Here is a 23,356-nt window from a genome sequence, read left to right on the forward strand (position 1 = left end):
GTGCACATGTGTCTTTGGGCAGTTTGGCCCATTCCTCTTTGCAGCACCTCTCAAGCTCCATCAGGTTGGATGGGGAGCGTCGGTGCACAGACATTTTCAGATCTCTCCAGAGATGTTCAATCGGATTTAGGTCTGGACTCTGGCTGGGCCACTCAAGAACATTCACAGAGTTGTCCTGAAGCCACTCCTTTGATATCTTGGCTGTGTGCTTAGGGTCATTGTCCTGCTGAAAAATGAACTGTCGCCACAGTCTGGGGTCAAGAGCGCTGTGGAGCAGGTTTTCATCCAGGATGTCTCTGTACTTTGCTGCATTCATCTTTCCCTCAATCCTGACTAGTCTCCCAGTTCCTGCTGCTGAAAAACATCCCCACACCATGATGCTGCCACCACCATGCTTCACTGTAGGGATGGTGCCTGGTTTCCTCCAAACATGATGCCAAAGAGTTCAATCTTTGTCTCATCAGACCAGAGAATTTTGTTTCTCATGGTCTGAGAGTCCTTCAGGTGCCTTTTGTCAACTCCAGGCGGCAGCCATGTGCCTTTTACTTAGGAGTGGGTTCCATCTGGCCACTCTACCATACATACCTGATTGGTGGATTACTGCAGAGATGGTTGTCCTTCTGGAAAGTTCAGAGGAATGCTGGAACTCTGACAGAGTGACCATCAGGTTCTTGGTCACCTCCCTGACTAAGGCCCTTCTCCCCCGATCGCTCAGTTTAGACGGGCGGCCAGCTCTAGGAAGAGTCCTGATGGATCCGAACATCTTCAATTTCCAGATGATGGAAGCCAATGTGTTCATTGGGACCTTTAAAGCAGCAGAAATGTTTCCTGTACCCTTCCCCAGATTTGTGCCTTGGAGGTCTACAGACAGTTCCTTTGACGTCATACTTGGTTTGCGCTCTGACATAAACTGTCAACTGTGGCACCTTCTATGTAGACAGGTGTGTGTCTCTCCAAATCAAGTCCAATCAACTGAATTTACTCTGTGTGTTGTGAAAGTGACGTGACACGGACCCACAACAGGGGGCGTTAATGAACGGACAATGGATAAGCCAAAAAGTAACAATTTAATGTTGTGAATCGCACAACAACGTACAGACAATAACAATATGGTGGACTGTCAATCATACACCAGGTGACGTGTGGGCAGGCTCAACGATAGAAGACGCCTGGAGAGAGAAGAGCTGGATCCCCACACAGCTTCCACCACCAACGGAGCTGAAGAACACCGGAGCCGCCAAGCCCTGCGCCCCAGGTGGCCGCTGTCTTCAGCAGTCAGACCCGGTACTGCTGGCAGAGAACAGAGACAGTCCAGATGAGTGTGAGTTCGCACACTCAGTAATCCCACAGTCTGTATTAAGTAAAGGAGGGAAAACCTCCACCTCCAATCACACACACTCGTGCAGCTCCTGGTCAACCACTTATCTGAGTTGGGGTGTGAGGCGAAGCCGTCGCTGTCACACCAAACGCCAATCCTCCAGATAAGGCAACACTCCAGGAAAACGGCTGCAATAGAAGTTCAAGTTATTACACACACAGTGTTAGTCAGCAGAGAAATTACCTGAATGGTAGTTGATTTCTCGGCGGGGAGGTGGAGTTGCAGTCCGGCTTTTATGGAGGATGTGGTTGATGAGTGACAGCTGGTGTTGATGATGTGTGACAGCTGTCACTCCCAGTAGGTCAGACGCCCTCTCGTGCTTGGAGCCCGCACTCCAAGCAGGGCGCCATCTTGTGGTGGTGGGCCAGCAGTACCTCCTCTTCAGCGGCCCACACAACAATGTGGACTTCAAATAAGCTGTAGAAACAGCTCAAGGATGATCAGTGGAAACAGGAGGCACCTGAGCTCAATTTTGAACTTCATGGCAAAGACTGTGAATACTTTATTTGTTGTTATTTGTAATAAATTTGCCAAAACTTCAATTTTTTTCACGTTGTCATTATGGGGTGTGGTGAGTAGAATTTTGAGGAAAAACATGCATTTACTCCTTTTTGGAATAAGGCCGTAATGTAACAAAATATGGAAAAACTGAAGCGCTGTAAATACTTTCTGGATGGTCTGTCTCTATCCCTCCATCCATCCATCCCAAAAGGAGTGTAAGCATTCTGAAATTCAATTTATTTAGTTTATATAGTGCCAGATAAAATCAAAGCTGCTTCAAGGCACTTCAGGCACTTGAAATGAACACATCTTACATTTTTAGGAGGAATTTCATGAAACTTCGTACAAGTCCTTGTTATAGGTTGATAATACACATATTATCATATTGTTAGTTGGGCCCATCAGAGTTATGGCCCTTGATTAGCAAAACTAGACACTAAGTTTCATGAGTTGGTGTCTGCATTCTGAAATAGCGGAGATACCTTGAAGTGTTATCAGAATGGACTTGTACCAAAGCAGCATTTGCCAGTGGGGATATTGTGCTCTGAGCGCTCTTGTTAATTAATAAAATCACTTTGTGATGAAAACTGATTGTTTGAGAGCATTCTAGTGAGGATCTCTCTCTAATGCCGCGTTCACACTGGTCACGATGCGAGCGACAGAAGCGACAGGATGCCGTCTAATCCCTATGGAACGACGCGTTTTGGCGCCAAGTAACGCAGCGCGACGTGAAGGACGCGAGTGAAGTGACGCGAGTGAAGCGACGCGATTTTGAGCGATTGGCGCGTTTGTGGCGCAATATTGTCGTGTCACGTTGAGTTGCCGTCCTCCCCAAGTTGAAAAATCTGAGCTTTTCCGTCTTGTCGCGCCGCAATGACCAATCAGGGACTGAATATGTCGTGATGTGGAGATGTCTGGAGTTTGACTGAAGACGTGAACATGTCCTGTCTCTGGTAGCCAACCTGTGAGCAAGACTTATGTCCCTTTTGTCCTTTATTTCACAATTATGACAGAGGTTTTGAAGCGGGCAGCAGCCCCACAGCAGGGGGAGTGGAGTTTCCTTTTTTATGTGCGCGCGCGAATCGTGTCTGGAGATTATTTTATTAATTAACTACACGGTTGTATAATAAAGCAAATGGTGACCAGTTTCTAAACACAATTATGACAGTTTTTTGGGGAAGAGCAAGCTGAACGGGACAGAACGGGACAGAAGGTCCTTAAACTGGGTCCTGGAGAGGCAGAAGGACCACTGAAAGCGAATAATGATACTCCCCGAATTGGGAACGTCTCATGACGTTTGTCAGCTTTCCACAACAACTCGCTCCATGTGATCAAGGTCCGTCATGTTAACTTGACTGACAACCGGAGCCGGCGAGTGGAATGGAAGCTCCTCCTATTTGATGACGCAGTGGGGCGAATTTTCGCAGCAAAAGCAGAGGGACACACCGGGCGATGGTGGTGCGTCTGTCGCCACGTGACCCCCCGCGAATTTGTGGCGTCTGATCGCGTCCAGTGTGAACGCGGCATAACAGACACTGTGGCCAGAATGCAGCCTCTTCCACGGACAAAGAGGAGACATACACGTGTGACCTGCTCAAGCTAGGATTGGCTGTCAGTCAAAGATCATGAAGAGTAAAGATGTATTTTATATCTAAGAATTTGTAGTTTGAGGACATGGTTGAACAAAGTCTCTGTGATGTTCCCTCACCGATCTATCAATGGAGATATGATAAGTTTATTTAGACGTGTTGGCACGTCCATAGATTAAATTGATAACAGTGGATGAAATTAATAATGGATTCATGAAATATGAATTCCAGAAAAATGATACACTTTCAGTCTTGATTTAAAGATTGCAGCAGTTTGCCTGACTAATACTGTCTGAGGTCTTCTGCAACATTGGACTGCAATATCTGAATACCTGCAGATTTATTCACTCTAGGAGCATGTAGCTGAAACCACAGAGCATACGCTGTCACGTAAGACTAGATACCTTCAGCAAGAGGAGGAGGAGCACACTCACTCAGCGTGCTTCCATTTGCAGCACAGGTCTCACTATGCTGACAGGAATGGCCCTGTCACTGGACACCTCAGTCACCCGTCTCCACTGCAGTGAAGAGCCACTGGGCTAACGGTGACAGCAAACGTATAAGGCCAGGAAACAAACTTTAAACTTAATGTCAAATACTCAGCAACATAAAAAATAAAAATGGTTTTGCTTGCTTGCTATTGTTAGCATCCCATGTTACCGTGCAGAAGGCAAACACAGGAGTAATTTATGAGTTTTGTTTATCGGCAATGCTACCACCCTACCGCTACAACTCTTTCCTTCACTATGCAGTACTTTCAGTACCTGTGTGTTGACCAGGTCCAACTTACTGGGGATTGTGTAAACTCTCCGGATGTCTCTTGAAGCAGCCTGATCGACAAAAATCAACACAGGTCGCAAATAAGCCCTGCTGGTGTACAGCGTGTCCTCTGTAGAGCCAGGAGGCAGTCGATGGTTGACTCCTTCTTGGACATGAATGGAAGCTGTGCTGGTCTCTGAGTCACAAATAGCTGGCTGTTGAGAGTGACCCTTTCAGGTACCTTACCTGGCACAGAGAGCAAGGTCATACCCCTGTAGTCCAGGTAATCACTCTTTCCTTTCCAGAGAGGGACAAAAAGACCTTTCTTCCAGTCAGTTGGGGGTGATACCACTGTCTCAGATTAAAAACAAAGACTGCTTCCAATGGGAGGAGAACAGTTTATTACAAAAGAACACTTTTTTTTTTTTTTTTTTTAACAATGGCTTAAAAATCCATGATTGTTGTTGTTAAGAAATGTGATTTTTGGTATAAAAGTCACATTGGAGTATAAATTGCAGGACTTCCCATTCTAGTAAAAAAAAAAAAAAACAACTTATGTAGTCCATCCCTTGACTTGTCAGACAAACAAAACTAGCTGTAAAAGAGCTTGTATTTTCTGATGAACAGATGGACATTACAAAACTGTCCCTGTCCAAACACATATGGACCTGAGTGAATGTTTGGGGGGGGGGGGGGGCTTGGAGGCATTTAGAGTTTGTTTGGGTTGAACACTTTAAATCGAGCATTGACCTCACCCAGCTTTCAAACCCGACAGATGTGAACCCTGAATCTGCAGACTTCTACCTGACTGGTCACTGCATCGATGGGCGTGTCCTCTACCCAGCCACGGGTTACCTCGTGCTGGCCTGGCGGACACTGGTGAGAAGTCTGGGTGTTGTGATGGAAACCACACCTGTGACATTTGATGACATCACCATCCACAGAGCTACAATTCTGCCCAGGACCGGTGAGTGTTACTAGTAATCCATCTGACTGACAGACTGTTAACTGTGGATCTAGTTTTTCCTCTTTGACCTTCCTTTTTTTCCCAGGGTCTGTTCAGCTGGAGGTCAGGCTCATGCCTGCCACCAACAGGTTTGAGGTGTCTGAGAATGGAAACCTAGCTGTAAGCGGTAGGTCTTCAGGCTCATCTTACAGAATGTTCAAACTAAACCCCACCTGATATCATTTGGTAATATCAGCCGATAAGACCCTCTCACAAATGTATCATTATCTACGTTATATATATTTTTTGTCTTTTATTCAATTTATTTTACAGAGTAAGCAATTTAGAAAAACACTTTAGCTGTTGGAAAGCTTGTCATTTTGTAGTGTGCTCAGCACAGAGCGCTCTGACACTGTTTACAATGCTGTCCAGCATGGCTGGGACCCCATTACCTCGACCAGCTGTCATTCATTTTCTTTCAGAGTGGGTGTGTCACAGCAGTAAGATATGAGTGGTCCCTGTGCTGCCAGTGAGGTGGGGTCAAAATGGACCAGAAGTCTATTTTATGCAAATGCCGAGTCATGCAACCAAGCAGTAAACTTTAATGGTATCTTTTGTCACCTTCGTAGAAGTCCAGGAAGTTGCAGTTCCTTGACTGGCCACTTGAGGTAGACTCCAAAACAGAACTCATTTCCACAGGACTCCGTATTAAAATGTCCAACTTTAGAGCAGAAATAAACATGTTTACAGCCTGCTGCTGGTGCAAAAAAGCAGTTTTGGTCTCTATAGATAGTTTCTTCCTCCATGACGGGGGGTGTTCTAATTTCTTAATCTAGACATTTTTAAGCCATAAAGTTGTATATAATTGTGGTTGTGGGTACTTTGAGTGACGGCGACAGAGCCCAGTGTCTCCACCTCTTTTATTATATTGGACAACGTGTTGGACAGCTGAAACACAACACTCACGACCACACTCGACGTGACCGCTCCACTTATATTAAAACCACCCCCCTCAACATGCTCACCTTGGTTCAATAATTATTTACGTGGCCTCAAGCATAAGACTAGAGGTCTAGAACAAAAATTATGCTATTCTGGACAATAAACCTGCACTACTGGCTATAAAGCGGGCCAGTAGTTCATGTTGTGTACCCCTGTCTCCCTTCCTGTTCACACTCTACACCTCAGACTTCAGGTTCTGGTCTCAGTCCTGCCACCTGCAGACGTTTTCAGATGACTCTGCCATTGTGGGCTGCAGTTCCCAGGAGGTCAAGTATAGGAGTGTGGTGGACAGGGTTATGGAGTGGTGTGGACTCAACCATCTGCAGCTCAACATATCTAAGACGGAGCTGGTGGTGGACTTCAGAAGACGGAAGACCCATCCGAACCCAGTTACCGTTAGTGGAACTGAGGTGGACATTGTGCACTACTACAAATACCTGGGTGTCCTCATAGACAACAAACTGGACTGGACTGTACATGCAGATGCTGTGTAGAAGAAAGGTCAGAGCCGACTGTATGTCCTCAGGAGGCTCAGATCTTTCAGTGTCTGCAGAAATATGTTGCACATGTTTTATCACTCAGTGGTCTCCAGCTTCATCTTCTACACTGTAGTGTGCTGGGCAGCAGGTTGAAGGGACCTGACACAAACAGACTCAACAAGCTCATCAGGAGAGTTGGTTCTGTCTTGGGGATCGAGCTGGAGTCTGTAATGGAGGTGTCAGTGGAGGATTTCAAGGAAACTGTTCACCATCAGGGGACCCCCCCCCCCCCCCCCCAAAATGCCACACTGATGTCCTGTCAGAGCACCTTCAGCCAAAGACTGAGACCACTGAGGTGCACAACAGAATGCCACAGGAGGTCCTTCCTACCTGTGACAATCAGACTGTATAACTCCTCCCCCTTCTCCAGGATGAATACAGAATGATCAGAGTTTTTCAGTTACTCAGTTATTTGCAATACTGTCAACATCTTGTGCAAGTGTTTTCAGTCATTTTGCAAAAACATGTTGTACTTATTGTTCTCACTAAAAACAATGTTTACTGTTTTGGCACTCTGGAAAAACAATTTCCTTCAGGATTAATAAAGTTCTTATTCTTATTACTCTGATTTGATCAACAAAAACAAGCATAACTCAAAGTTCTTGTTCGACACCGTGGCAATACTTATTCATGGACAACCACCTGTAAGTCATTCTCCTTTTACAGCACAAGATTTAATGGGTTAAACATATCCCAGCATGCCTTTACCCAGCCACAGCACCCTGCTATTGAGGTGGGTGCCATTACTGAGGTATTACCTAGATTTACAGAATTTGATAGTATCTCACTGGGTGTGCTGACGAAATTTGTAACATCTAAAAAACAACTTTAAATAAAAACTTTAAATAAGCTCGGGCGGCGTTTCTGGATGTTGTTGATGTATGGCTTTCACTTTGCATGGTAGAGTTTTAACTTGCACTTGTAGTGACGAACTGTGTTAGGGCCCTGTCCCACTGGGGAGAGGATTAATTGCGCATGAATTGAGTATATAAATTACGGGCGTTCTTTGTAGTCCACAACAAAAATGGCCAAAAATGACAAATGTCCCAGTATGAATTACGGATATATTAATAATATATAGCGAATATATGATGAACAATCACGGTTATATAACGCATGTAGTGAGGAAACTGATCCGACACATTGAGATTATCAAGGCAGTATTACGGGTTTATTATGAATGCATCGCACACGTGTTGTGCATGCACGGCATCTGCATTGCGGTCATAATAGAAGCGCTCTCGGGCCTTTTGGCATCACTATTCACACCAACAATACATCCTCTGGAGCATTTGCTGGACTTGGACAAGTTGATCACAGAGTCAGTGTTCATTTTGTCATGAGAGGGTTAACTGTTCATGAGTTTGGGGAGCGGGAGGGGGGAAGCCGCTTGGGGTGTGAGGCAGTGTTTTTTTTTTCTTTTTTTTTTCTTTTTTTTTGTGTTAGAATGTCACAGAAAACAGACTTCAGCATGAGTTGTGGCTATAAATAGCAACTCTGCCTTTTGTTGGTGTTAAATAAAAGTCCTGGATTGCAGCAGCTACGTCTTTGTGGATTTACACAACCGGACCGGCACTGACTGGCAGGTATGTCGCTTTCTGCCGCACTTTGGGTTTACGTGACGTGTTTGTTATGCATTCACAGATTGTCCGCAAAGCAGATGTAATAAAAACGCTTTATTCGTGGCCAGTCTGTATGCATTCGCTACAGTTTATTTTAGTTTGTGATGTGGACATGATGGGCATGATATATAGCTGTTTTACACACTGTCCTGGTCTGCTGACAAGCCGCAAATCCCCATCAGCTGTGGATATCAGCGGTTAACGGCAGATATACAGCGCATAGAGTGAGTATGTATTGTGTATGAATTGAGTATGTATAGAGAATGTAAGGCAGATATTATCCGCATCCAGATTTTTGAACAGCTCAAAAATCCTGGCTGCGGACATGCGTGCCTCTGCGGATGATCACGGGCGTGTTCGGATGACGGCCGACTCATACAGGCATGTTACACGGATATTGCGGATGTTTGGCGAATATGGGCCAATTTTGTGCGCAATCCATACGCAAATCCTCCTAAACGCCAGTGGGACAGGGCCTTTAACTGACAATGGTTTTCTGAAGTGTTCCTGAGCCCCCGCAGTAAGATCCTTTACACAATCATGTCTGTTTTTAATGCAGTGCCACCTGAGGGACTGAAGGTTACGGGTGTTCAATGTTGGTTTTCGGCCTTGCCGTTTGTGTAGAAAGTTCTCGAGATTCTCTGAATCTTCTGATTATATTATGGACTGCAGATGATGGAATCCCTAAATTCCTTGCAATTAAATGTTGAGAAACATTGTTCTTAAACTGTGGGACTGTTTTTTTTTTGTTGTTTTTTTTTTACGAAGTTCACAAAGTGGTGATCCACACCCCATCTTTGCTTGTGAATGGCTGAGCCTTTTGTGGATGCTCCTTTTTTACCCAATCATGACACTCACCTGTTTCCAGTTAGGTGTTCTTTGAGCATTCATCAGCTTTCCCAGTCTTTTGTTGCCCCATCCAAACTCTTTTGAAATGTGCTGCAGGCATCCATTTCAAAATGAGCAAATATTTGCACAAAACAACAAAGTTTGAATCAGTTTGAACATGAAATATCTTGTCTTTGTGGTGTATTCAGTTGAATATAGGTTGAAGAGGATTTGCAAATCATTGTATTCTGTTTTTATTTACATTTTACACAATGTCCCAACTTCATTGGAATTGGGGTTGTATACCAACAAAACTGTTTAAGGACCTGTGGCCCATTCTTGGGCCGACTATGCTGGAAATTATTAATGTCTCATTAACTTCTGTATCTGTTCCTAAATGTTTAAAATCTGCAGTGATTAAACCATTACTTAAGAAACCTAATCTTGACCCTAGTGTATTGAAAAAAAAAAAAAACTATAGGCCGATGTCAAATCTGTCATTTTGCTCTAAAATTCTGGAAAATGTGGTGTCACGACAGCCCGTGGACTATCTTCCTGAGAATAATCTTTTACGCCACTGCAGTTTGCTTTTAGAAAATATTCCACAGAGACAGCTCTCACTAAAGTGGTGAATGATCTTCTGCTTGCAATGGATTCTGACACCACTACGGTTCTGGTGCTGTTAGATCTCAGTGCTGCATTTGATACTGTGGATCATCATATTCTACTTGATAGTTGGAAAATCATTTTAGGATTACTGGGAGTGCCCTTACGTGGTTGACAGTCATTCTCACTGTGTTTTTACAGTAACACTACCTCTGACCTTAGTGACATGAAATTTGGGGTTCCACAGGGGTCCGTCTTAGGCCCCCTGCTTTTCTCCCTTTATATAGCACTTTTGTGAACATATTGTGACATTTTGGGATTTCCTTTCACTGCTATGCCAGTGATACTCAGTTATACATGCCGATAACTGCTGGTAATCTCATACACATAAGATCCTTAGAGGATTGCCTTGTCAGTAAAAAGCTGGATGTCCAGCAATTTCTTACTTTTAAACTCTGACAAGACTGAAATGATGGTTCTTTGTCCAGTGAGACATCGGCATCAATTTGACCAGCTAATGCTTAGACTTGGCTCATGTGTCATACATCACACTGACAACGTGAGGAACACTGGGGTAATTTTTGATCCTACGTTGTCCTTTTACCTCCTCATTAGAGATATTATGAGGACTGCTTTCTTCCACCTGTGAAATATAGAGAAGATTCGTCCCATCCTGTCTATGGCTGATGCTGAGACCCTGATTCATGCATTTGTTTCTTTGGCTCAAAATGCTGCTGTCAGACTTTTGACAGGAAGCAGAACGTTTGACCACATTACACCCATTTTGGCGTCTCTTCACTGGCTTCCTGTCCCTGTGAGATCAGATTTTAAGGTTCTGCTACTAACCTATAAAATTATTCACGGACTGGCACCTCCTTACTTAGCTGACCTAATTAAACCCTATGTACTGGCCCAGACTCTGCATTCTCAGGATGCAGGACTACTTTGTGTCCTGAGGGTGAATAAAAAGTCTGCGGGTCACAGAGCTTTCTCTTATCATGCCCCTGTTCTCTGGAATGATCTCCCTGTGTCAGTAAAACAGTCAGATTCTGGAGAGACTTTCAAATCCAGACTTAAGATGTACTTATTTTCCCTTTCATATGGCTAGCATACTGGCATAGTTTGGAATTATGCTTCCTGTCCTTTTAAATTAATTTTATTAGTAATGGAACAGGTCTGGGCCTCAACCCCTGATTACCTTCGTATTCTCTTTGCTTCCCTGTGTATTTACTGCTGATGAGCTCATACTTTAGGTGTAGTTTTTCTGTTCGAGGTACCAATGATGTTGCACAAGCCTGTCAGCTGCAGATCACAGGGTGCCGGGCTGACCACGAGATGCCAGGCCTCAAGCTGATGCAGCACACTGCAGTTTGCGTTTGGAATAAACTTTGCCACAGTGATAGGCCCACTGACTGTGCAATGGAGGAACACTGGCCCTGCACCTCGGGGTGCTGAATGACCCCCTGCCTGCTGTGTAAATGCTTGTGTGGTCATGTCAATAATTGCGCCTTGTTTTTGATGGTGTTTGATTTTCTCTTTCCTGTTTCTTCACCTTCGTAAAACTTTGCAAAACCCCTGTAACTGTTGGAATGGCCTAAGCAGTCGGTCACCCCTCTGAGTTTGGTCTGCTTAAGGTGTCTTCCTCAATATCATCAGAGGGAATTTCTCCTTACTGCTATCGCCTGTGCGCTTGCTCTAGAGCAGGCGTGGGCAATCACGTGCCATGAAGGGCCGAGACACTCCTTTTCCTTGCTACCAATCACCTCAGCAGGTGATTTCATTGAAGATCAGATGTTTATGTTCAGCGAAGAAGCTCATCAACAAACCCACCTGCTGAGGTGATTGGTTTCAAGGAAAATCTGCACTGTCTCAGCCCTCGTTGCCCACCGACGCTCTGGGGGTTGGTAAGGTTAGACCTTACTTGTGTGAAGCACTTTGAGGCAGCTTTGTTGTTATGTAGCGCTGTACAATTTCAAATTGTTGGACACTTGTGTGTGTGTGTGTGTGTGTGTGCGCGCATGTTGGACACGTGTGTGTGTGTGTGTGTGTGTGTGTGTGTGTGCGTGCGTGCGTGCGTGTGTGTGTGTGTGTGTGCGTGTGTGTGTGCGTGCGCGCGCGCGCGCACATGTTGGACACGGCGTGTGTGTGTGCGTGCGCGCGCGCGCACATGTTGGACACGGCGTGTGTGTGTGCGCGCGCGCGCGCACATGTTGGACACGGCGTGTGTGTGTGCGTGCGTGCGCGCGCGCGCGCACATGTTGGACACGGCGTGTGTGTGTGCGTGCGCGCGCGCGCGCGCACATGTTGGACACGGCGTGTGTGTGTGCGTGCGTGCGCGCGCGCGCGCACATGTTGGACACGGCGTGTGTGCATGTATGTTTGTGTGTTGGACATGGTGTTGCATTGTCCATGTTCCATCATCAAATGTCCGTCAGATTCCTGACTTCTTCTGTCCCTCATGCTTTGATGTCCAGGTCAGGTTCGCGTTCTGGATGACGCTGCCTTGGAATTGTTTCATCGCCTGATAAATCAAGACGTTGCCAATGGTGGAGACCAATCGAGAATGAAGCTGACAGCATCGGACATCTACAAGGAGCTCCGTCTCCGAGGTTATGACTATGGCAAGACCTTCCAGGGCATCCTGGAATCCAACAACACAGGTACTGTGAGACTGGTCCAGGTGGCACTGTGGGTTATTTTGCAGTACTGATCACTGTCCACCCGTCAGTGTATCTGTGGGTTTTGTACCGATCACTGTGCACCCATCTGTGTGTTGGTGTGTCCGTGGGTTTTGTACCGATCTCTGTCCACCCGTCCGTGGGTTTTGTAAGTGTCATATTGTGGTGGATTTCAGTGAAACGTCAGTGCACCGTGTGAAGATGTGCATGGAATAAAATGGCTTGAGTTCAGTGATGATCAGCACTTAGAGCTTCATGGTGGAGCGGATAGGGATTTTTATCCAACAAAACAGCTGTGCTCCAGGCCGGCCGTCCCATGTGCCTTCAGGCATACTGCAGCTGAACTTTCAAATCTTTAAAAAACAGACACTCATTCACACCTACCATCAGTTTAAAGTCTTCAGTGAACCTGCATGTCTTTGGAAGTGGGATTAAGAGCATGTGGAGAACATGCTAATGCCACATAGTAAGGACTGAGTGGGAAGCGATCCTATGACCTTCTTGCTGTGGGTCAGCAGTGCTTAACCACTAATCCACCTTGTCTCCTGCTGTTACAACTGTGATGATTAATAGGAGATGAAGAGACTTTGGCCAAACCTTCATCCTGTCTGTCACACAAACGCTGACAGACTCTTTACAGCCTCGTGTGTGTGTTTATTTATTTATTTTGAAGTATTGTTTGGGTTTTTTCCTGTTGTTTCCAGGTGACAGCGGTGAGCTGCAGTGGACGGGAAACTGGGTGACCTTCCTGGACACCATGCTGCAGATGGTTGTGGTTGGACTATCTGGTCGAAGCTTACGATTACCAACAAGGATCCGCTCAGTCTCTGTTGATCCAAACTTCCACTCCAGTAAAGTCCATCAGTACGCTGAGGAAAAACAAGGTGTGTCAAATGCAGTCTGTCCACTCTGAAGGTTACTGTGGCGGCCCATCTCACGTGCTGCGGCCCGTATCTCGGGACTGTTCTAACCGTCTTACTGGTCACACTGCTGGAGGAATCTGTTCCTCTGATGATACAAGTTAGTACAAACATCGACTTTACCTGGACTCCTGCTCTAAATGAAGTTTCCAGCTGACGACATGAACAAGTGGGGGGAAACCTTCTGGGGGAAGGTATTTTGGTGACCTTAGAGACAGATTGAGTTGTTTGGTCATATGAAGTAGAGTTGAGGCTTTCAGCCCCAAGAACTCTGTCTCAGCTGTTAGCATGGCTGTGGTACCATCATGGTCCGGGGCCATTTTGCTGCTGGTTGAACTGGAGCATTTTGCAGACACATTTGGGCTGTGCATCACCTCAGCCGCAACACAGTGGAACCACTTTCACTTTACATTGGCAACCACCGGGGCAGTTGACCCTGAAGGAGCAGTGTTCTTCACCACAACCTCAAGCCGTCAGCTAACAAGCGAAAACTTGGCCAGAACAGAACAAGGACCCCAAACCAGCGCTGCACCCTGCCCGTAGTTTGGATCTGTAGAAGTCTGTTTTCAAAATGACTGACATCTGAGTTATGTTTATTTTCCGCGAGAGGAGTCAAATATTTGATTTGTTGTTGTTTGGTGGTTAGCTTAGCGAAGTACATTCTGACCGGACAGATGTGTTTCACAGACCCACCAGGGGTCGCCTCGGTGGATCAGATATGGATCTGTTAATTTGTCAAAGGTTTTATGCCGGATGCACTTCCTGATGCAACTCCACATCACATGGAGAACAGACACGGTCTCGAACAAGGAACCATCTGCTTTGGAAAGAAACACATTACCTGCTTGGCCGACACACTAACCTTAAAGTCATGACATCATCATTATTAAAATTTGGTCTGTATCAAGAAACCAACAAATTATAAAAGAACTCAAAACATTTTTGCCAAAAATACAATTCAAGCATCAACCAAGATGGACGGCGCCACCAGCCGTGTGTGTGTGTGTATTTCAGAGTGAAGTAATCACTGCATTTTAAAGTTATTTGTCTCCACGTCAGCTGTGGTTGTCCACGTGAACCGCTGTCTTGACAGCGTGGTTGCCGGCGGAGTCCAGATCTGCGGTCTGCATGCCACTGTGGCTCCCCGCCGACAGCCACAGAGCCGAGCCATCCTGGAGGAGTTTGTGTTTGTTCCCTACGTGGAGACAGACTGCCTGAAGGCCAGCAGCAACCTGACAGAGCAACTCAACATCAGCAAAGGTAGTCCAGCTCAACATCCAGTCTTCTTCAAGGTTCTGCATTGAGACACCTTCCCTCAGGGCCTAGAGTTGAAGTGTGTGTGTGTGTGTGTGTGTGTGTGTGTCCTCTGATTTAACACAATAAATTAAAAACAAAGATGTAAATGTTCTCATCTTGTAGGTCACCAGATTAAAGGGGCACATCAGCTGGTGAAGTACAGAGTTGTCCTCTGTGTTCACAGTGGACATGTTCTAAAACAAGCAGCAATTTCAATTTTATTTTCCTTTATATAGCGCCAAATCACAACAGAGTTGCCTCAAGGAAGAAACCTCAAGCAGACCAGACTCAAAAGGGTGACCCTCTGCTTGGGCCATGCTACAAACATAAATTACAGAAACAATTCACAGAACAATTCACGGACGAATATACAAGAATTGCTGTTGGTGCACAGGACAGGAGGATCGCCAACACAAATACAACTCCCATCTCTGGATGGAGCTGCACCTTAAACAAAAAACACCTTAAGCAAAAAACAGAATCAGGCATCAGAAAGACAAAAAAATACTGAATAATTTGCCAGCATTAATCAACAAGAAAAACAGAAGAAATACTAAGGTGATCGCCGGCCACTAGCCCTAAGCTTCACTAAAGACCCAGAATTTAGGTAAAGTTGAGGCTGCGGCACACTCCAATTACTAATAACATGAATTAAGAGAGTAAAAAGTGTAAAACAAAACTGTACCAATATGCTAGCCATATGAAAGGGAAAAGAAGTGCGTCTTAAGTCTGGACTTGAAAGTCTCCGCAGAATCTGGTTGTTTTTCGACGCAGGGAGATCATTCCACAGAACAGGGGCATGATAAGAGAAAGCTCTGAGACCCGCAGACATCTTATTCACCCTCGGGACACAAAGTAGTCCTGCACCCTGAGAACATAAAGCCCGGGCCGGTACGTAAGGTTTAATTAGGTCAGCTAAGTAGGGAGGTGCCAGTCAATGAATAATTTTATAGGTTAGTAGCAGAACCTTAAAATCTGATCTCACTGGGACAGGAAGCCAGTGAAGAGACACCAAAATGGGTGTAATGTGGTCAAACTTTCTGCTTCGTGTCAAAAGTCTGGCTGCAGCATTTTGAACCAATTGGAGAGCCCTAATGTAGACTGCGGTAAACCAGAAAATAGAACATTGCAGTAGTCCAATCTAGAAGAAATGAATGCATGGATCAGGGTCTCAGCATCAGCCATAGACAGGATGGGATGAATCTTCGCTATATTTCGCAGGTGGAAGTAAGCAGTCCTAGTAATATTTCTAATAACGAGGCCAAAGGACAACGAAGGATCAAAAATTACCCCAAGGTTCCTCACTTTGTCAGTGTGATGTATGACACACGAGCCTAGGCTGAGTGTTAACTGGTCAAATTGATGCCGATGTCTCACTGGACCAAGAACCATCATTTCAGTCTTATCAGAATTGAAAAGTAGGAAGTTTCTAGACATCCAACTTCTCACTGCTGCAAGGCAATCTTCTAAGGATTTTATGTGAACGAGATTACCAGCAGTTATCGCCATATATAACAGTATCATCTGCATAGCAGTGAAAGGTAATCCCAAAACGCCGCAATATGTGCCCAAGGGGTGCTATATCAATCAATCAATTTTTTTTTTATATAGCGCCAAATCACAACAAACAGTTGCCCCAAGGCGCTTTATATTGTAAGGCAAGGCCATACAATAATGATGTAAAACCCCAACGGTCAAAACGACCCCCTGTGAGCAAGCACTTGGCTACAGTGGGAAGGAAAAACTCCCTTTTAACAGGAAGAAACCTCCAGCAGAAACCAGGCTCAGGGAGGGGCAGTCTTCTGCTGGGACTGGTTGGGGCTGAGGGAGAGAACCAGGAAAAAGACATGCTGTGGAGGGGAGCAGAGATCGATCACTAATGATTAAATGCAGAGTGGTGCATACAGAGCAAAAAGAGAAAGAAACAGTGCATCATGGGAACCCCCCAGCAGTCTACGTCTATAGCAGCATAACTAAGGGATGGTTCAGGGTCACCTGATCCAGCCCTAACTATAAGCTTTAGCAAAAAGGAAAGTTTTAAGCCTAATCTTAAAAGTAGAGAGGGTGTCTGTCTCCCTGATCTGAATTGGGAGCTGGTTCCACAGGAGAGGAGCCTGAAAGCTGAAGGCTCTGCCTCCCATTCTACTCTTACAAACCCTAGGAACTACAAGTAAGCCTGCAGTCTGAGGAGCGAAGCGCTCTATTGGGTGATATGGTACTACGAGGTCCCTAAGATAAGATGGGAACCTGATTATTCAAACCTTATAAGTAAGAAGAAGAATTTTTAAATTCTATTCTAGAATTAACAGGAAGCCAATGAAGAGAGGCCAATATGGGTGAGATATGCTCTCTCCTTCTAGTCCCCGTCAGCACTCTAGCTGCAGCATTTGAATTAACTGAAGGCTTTTTAGGGAACTTTTAGGACAACCTGATAATAATGAATTACAATAGTCCAGCCTAGAGGAAATAAATGCATGAATTAGTTTTTCAGCATCACTCTGAGACAAGACCTTTCTGATTTTAGAGATATTGCGTAAATGCAAAAAAGCAGTCCTACATATTTGTTTAATATGCGCTTTGAATGACATATCCTGATCAAACATGACTCCAAGATTTCTCACAGTATTACTAGAGGTCAGGGTAATGCCATCCAGAGTAAGGATCTGGTTAGACACCATGTTTCTAAGAGTTGTGGGGCCAAGAACAATAACTTCAGTTTTACCTGAGTTTAAAAGCAGGAAATTAGAGGTCATCCATGTCTTTATGTCTGTAAGACAATCCTGCAGTTTAGCTAATTGGTGTGTGTCCTCTGGCTTCATGGATAGATAAAGCTGGGTATCATCTGCGTAACAATGAAAATTTAAGCAATACCGTCTAATAATACTGCCTAAGGGAAGCATATATAAAGTGAATAAAATTGGTCCTAGCACAGAACCTTGTGGAACTCCATAATTACATTTAGTCTGTGAAGAAGATTCCCCATTTACATGAACAAATTGTAATCTATTAGACAAATATGATTCAAACCACCGCAGCGCAGTGCCTTTAATACCTATGGCATGCTCTAATCTCTGTAATAAAATTTTATGGTCAACAGTATCAAAAGCAGCACTGAGGTCTAACAGAACAAGCACAGAGATGAGTCCACTGTCCGAGGCCATAAGATCATTTGTAACCTTCATTAATGCTGTTTCTGTACTATGATGAATTCTAAAACCTGACTGAAACTCTTCAAATAGACCATTCCTCTGCAGATGATCAGTTAGCTGTTTTACAACTACCCTTTCAAGAATTTTTGAGAGAAAAGGAAGGTTGGAGATTGGCCTATAATTAGCTAAGATAGCTGGGTCACGTGATGGCTTTTTAAGTAATGGTTTAATTACTGCCACCTTAAAGCCTGTGGTACATAGCCAACTAACAAAGATAGATTGATCATATTTAAGATCGAAGCATTAAATAATGGTAGGGCTTCCTTGAGCAGCTGGTAGGAATGGGGTCTAATAAACATGTTGATGGTTTGGATGAAAGTAACTAATGAAAATAACTCAGACAGAACAATCGGAGAGCAAGAGGTCTAACCAAATACCGGCATCACTGAAAGCAGCCAAAGATAACGATACGTCTTGGGATGGTTATGAGTAATTTTTTCTCTAATAGTTAAAATTTTGTTAGCAAAGAAAGTCATGAACTCATTACTAGTTAAAGATAATGGAATACTCAGCTCAATAGAGCTCTGACTCTTTGTCAGCCTGGCTACAGTGCTGAAAAGAAACCTGGGGTTGTTCTTATTTTCTTCAATTAGTGATGAGTAGAAAGATGTCCTAGCTTTACGGAGGGCTTTTTTATAGAGCAACAGACTCTTTTTTCCAGGCTAAGTGAAGATCTTCTAAATTAGTGAGACGCCATTTCCTCTCCAACTTACGGGTTATCTGCTTTAAGCTACGAGTTTGAGAGTTATACCATGGAGTCAGACACTTCTGATTTAAAGCTCTCTTTTTCAGAGGAGCTACAGCATCCAAAGTTGTCTTCAATGAGGATGTAAAACTATTGACGAGATACTCTATCTCCCTTACAGAGTTTAGGTAGCTACTCTGCACTGTGTTGTTATATGGCATTAGAGAACATAAAGAAGGAATCATATCCTTAAACCTAGTTACAGCGCTTTCTGAAAGACTTCTAGTGTAATGAAACTTATTCCCTACTGCTGGGTAGTCCATCAGAGTAAATGTAAATGTTGTTAAAAAATGATCAGACAGAAGGGAGTTTTCAGGGAATACTGTTAAGTCTTCTATTTCCATACCATAAGTCAGAACAAGATCTAAGATATGATTAAAGTGGTGGGTGGACTCATTTACTTTTTGAGCAAAGCCAATAGAGTCTAATAATAGATTAAATGCAGTGTTGAGGCTGTCATTCTCAGCATCTGTGTGGATGTTAAAATCGCCCACTATAATTATCTATCTGAGCTAAGCACTAAGTCAGACAAAAGGTCTGAAAATTCACAGAGAAACTCACAGTAACGACCAGGTGGACGATAGATAATAACAAATAAAACTGGTTTTTGGGACTTCCAATTTGGATGGACAAGACTAAGAGACAAGCTTTCAAATGAATTAAAGCTCTGTCTGGGTTTTTGATTAATTAATAAGCTGGAATGGAAGATTGCTGCTAATCCACCGCCCCGGCCCGTGCTACGAGCATTCTGACAGTTAGTGTGACTCGGGGGTGTTGACTCATTTAAACTAACATATTCATCCTGCTGTAACCAGGTTTCTGTAAGGCAGAATAAATCAATATGTTGATCAATTATTATATCATTTACCAACAGGGACTTAGAAGAGAGAGACCTAATGTTTAATAGACCACATTTAACTGTTTTAGTCTGTGGTGCAGTAGAAGGTGCTATATTATTTTTTCTTTTTGAATTTTTATGCTTAAATAGATTTTTGCTGGTTATTGGTAGTCTGGGAGCAGGCACCGTCTCTACGGGGATGGAGTAATGAGGGGATGGCAGGGGGAGAGAAGCTGCAGAGAGGTGTGTAAGACTACAACTCTGCTTCCTGGTCCCAACCCTGGATAGTCACGGTTTGGAGGATTTAAGAAAATTAGCCAGATTTCTAGAAATGAGAGCTGCTCCATCCAAAGTGGGATGGATGCCGTCTCTCCTAACAAGACCAGGTTTTCCCCAGAAGCTTTGCCAATTATCTATGAAGCCCACCTCATTTTTTTGGACACCACTCAGACAGCCAGCAATTCAAGGAGAACATGCGGCTAACATGTCACTCCCGGTCTGATTGGGGAGGGGCCCAGAGAAACTACAGAGTCCGACATTGTTTTTGCAAAGTTACACACAGATTTAATGTTAATTTTAGTGACCTCCGATTGGCGTAACCGGGTGTCTATTACTGCCGACGTGAATTACAATCTTACAAAATTTACGCTTAGCCTTAACAGCAGTTTCAAATTTCCTTCAATGTCGCCTGCTCTGGCCCCCGGAAGACAATTGACTATGGTTGCTGGTGTCGCTAACTTCACATTTCTCAAAACAGAGTCGCCACTACCAGAGTTTTGATCCTCGGCGGGTGTGTGTCGTCGAGTGGGGAAAAACGGTTAGAAATGTGAACGGTTTGGCGGTGTACACGGGGGCTTCTGTTTAGGGCTACGCTTCCTCCTCACAGTCACCCAGTCAGCCTGCTTTCCCGGCTGCTCGGGATCTGCCAGGGGGGAACTAACGGCGGCTAAGCTACCTTGGTCCGCACCGACTACAGGGGCCTGGCTAGCTGTAGAATTTTCCACGGTGCGGAGCCGAGTCTCCAATTCGCCCAGCCTGGCCTCCAAAGCTACGAATAAGCTACACTTATTACAAGTACCATTACTGCTAAAGGAGGCCGAGGAATAACTAAACATTTCACACCCAGAGCAGAAAAGTGCGGGAGAGACAGGAGAAGCCGCCATGCTAAATCGGCTAAGAGCTAGTAGCTACGCTAAGCTAGCGGATTCCTAAAAACACGCAAAGTGAATAATGTGTAAATAATTTAGAGGTGATTCAGCAGAATGAGTGCTTTAGTTAAGGCACGTAAAGATTACACTGGGAAACAAATCGTAATCTAGATAACTAGATCAATCTAACTGCGCAGATTAAACAGCTAACAGATACAGAAAAACACCGCTGTGCTCCGGAACAGGAAGTGATACAATACCGCAGTGAGAGCCAACCACCAGTAGAGGCAAGCAAGGCCTATATAAAGGGAGAAAAGCAGGGGGCCTAAGACAGACCCCTGTGGAACCCCAAATTTCATGTCACTAAGGTTAGAGGTAGTGTTACTGTACAAAACACAGTGAGAATGACTGGTCAAGTATGAGGTCAGCCATGCAAGGGCACTCCCAGTAATCCCAAAATTCCAGCCTGTCAAGTAGAATATGATGATCCATTGTATCAAATGCAGCACTGAGATCTAAGAGCAACAGAACCATAGTGGTGTCCGAATCCATTGTAAGCAGAAGATCATTCACCACTTTAGTAAGAGCCGTCTCTGTGGAGTGATATTTTCTAAAAGCAGACTGCAGTGGCTCAGAGATTATTCTCAGTAAGATAGTCTACGAGCTGCCGTGACACCACTTTTTCCAGAATTTTAGAGCAAAATGATAAATTTGATATCGGCCGATAGTCTTTCAATACACTAGGGTCAAGATTAGGTTTCTTAAGTAATAGTTTAATCACTGCAGATTTGAAACATTTAGGAACAGATCCAGAAATTAAAGAAAGATTAATCATTTCCAGCACAATCGGCCCAAGAGTGGGCCACAGGTCCTTAAACAGTTTTGTTGGTATAAGATCAAATAAACAGGTTGTGCTTTTTGTTGACATTACGAGTTTCGTCAGCATGCCTAGAGAGATACTATCAAATTCTGTAAATCTAGGTAATATCTCAGTAGTGGTGCCCACCTCAATATCATGGTGTAGTGGCTGGGTTAAGGCATGCTGGGATATGTTCAACGTAATGTCATGTATTTTCTTCTCAGAGTAATCCAGGAAATCTTGTGCTGTAAAAGGAGAGCGAACTACAGGTGGTTGTCCATGAATAAGTGTTGTCACCGTGTTGAACAAGAACTTTGAGTTATGCTTGTTTTTGTTGATCAAATCAGAGTAGTAGGTCCGCTTTGTAGCCAATAATGCATGCTTATAGTCTAAGATAGCATCATGCCACGCAAGGTGGAATACTTCTAATTTTGAACTACGCCATTTCCATTCTAGACCTCTTGCTTTATGCTTGAGGTCACGCAGGTAATCATTGAACCAAGGTGACTGTGATTTGGGGGAGCGCGGTTTCAACACAGGTGGTGCAATCATGTCGAGTGTAGTTTTGAGCACTGAGTTTAAACTTTCCACAAGTCTGTGTACTGACTGGGTGTTTGTCAAAAATGAGGCTAAGACATCAGGCAGTCTAGCTTCTAGTTCAGTCTTAGTTGAGTAGTTGATGCATCGCTGCAGTGACAAATAAGGTTGTTGTTCCACTAAACACGGCAGCGAAACTGTAAACTTAATAAGTGAGTGATCAGAGACCACTGATGTAAGAGGCATGATGTCAATATTCGTGACAGCAATACCACATGCGAGAACCAGATCCAGGGTATTTCCACTAATGTGCGCCGAATGCATTGCCGAAATCCTAATGCATCCACAATTTCCATAAATGATTTGCAGAGGGGATCAGAAGGCTTATTTATATGAACGTTAAAATCACCAATGATCAGAATGTTATCTGCACTAGTTGCTGCATCTAAGAATTCAGAATATGGGCCAGAAGGCCTATATACAGTGACAAAGTAATACGGCTGATTTTTATTATTCTGACCTTGGCAATGCATAATATCCTGAGCGGAGAATCAGATGCTCAAATTAGTTATATTTGTGACCCCCAACAGCTAATAAGCCAAACCTAGATTTATAAATAAGAGCAACACCCCCGCCTTGCTTCGCATCACGAGAGACGTTTCTAAATGTATACGCTGGTGGGCAGGCTTCATTTAAGGGGAGGACAGCTGTAGGTTTTTTAAAGAATTTTCTTTTGCATGTCAACACAAAACACGAACGTTAACTGAGGGTGTACAGCTTTGACCATAACAGTATTCCATTTACAAATATTAACGAATCATACAAATTCTGGCTTTCTTATCCTTACATATGCTTTCCATTTTGCCCATATTTTTTCAAATTTGTCATTTTGAAGTCTGTTAGACATAGTGATTTTTTTCCATTATGTATATAGAATAGACAATGTTGTGCCAATCATTAAGGGTTGGAGAATTTGTTTTCAGCCAGTTTTTGGTAATCATTTTCCGAGCTGCCAAACTTAAAATTCCAAATAGACACTTTGTCTCTTTATTTGTGTCCACAGACTGCAAAAGGCCAAATAGCATCTCGTCCCAGTTTAAGGGTGATGGTACATTTAACATTATGCACACTTCAGATTTGAATATTCATCCAAAAATGTTGTATTAGGGGACATGACCAAAACAAATGTAAATGATTCGCTACCTGAGCCTCACATTTCCTCCAACAAATGGAAAGACCTGAGTAGTGTGAGCTTTGTACCGGTGTAATAAAGTATCTACTAAGGCATTTCCAACCAAAGTATCTCAAGGAGACTGAATTGGAATTTCTCCATTGGAATGCAGTGTATTTCAACCA

At 44.0% G+C, this 23,356-nt stretch overlaps 1 protein-coding gene across 1 annotated transcript in view; it reads left to right on the plus strand.

Annotated features, from left to right (window-relative positions):
* fasn (fatty acid synthase) overlaps positions 1–23,356 on the plus strand; it is a 185,293-nt gene that overhangs the window by 66,286 nt on the left and 95,651 nt on the right. Inside the window, exons 17-21 of the mRNA XM_034193248.1 lie at positions 5,003–5,194; positions 5,280–5,360; positions 12,245–12,430; positions 13,153–13,332; positions 14,428–14,628. Coding sequence (XP_034049139.1) covers positions 5,003–5,194; positions 5,280–5,360; positions 12,245–12,430; positions 13,153–13,332; positions 14,428–14,628 — 840 coding nt within the window. The remainder of the gene's footprint in view (positions 1–5,002; positions 5,195–5,279; positions 5,361–12,244; positions 12,431–13,152; positions 13,333–14,427; positions 14,629–23,356) is intronic.

This window comes from Thalassophryne amazonica, chromosome 18, assembly GCF_902500255.1.
Source record: "Thalassophryne amazonica chromosome 18, fThaAma1.1, whole genome shotgun sequence".
NCBI lineage: Eukaryota > Metazoa > Chordata > Actinopteri > Batrachoidiformes > Batrachoididae > Thalassophryne > Thalassophryne amazonica.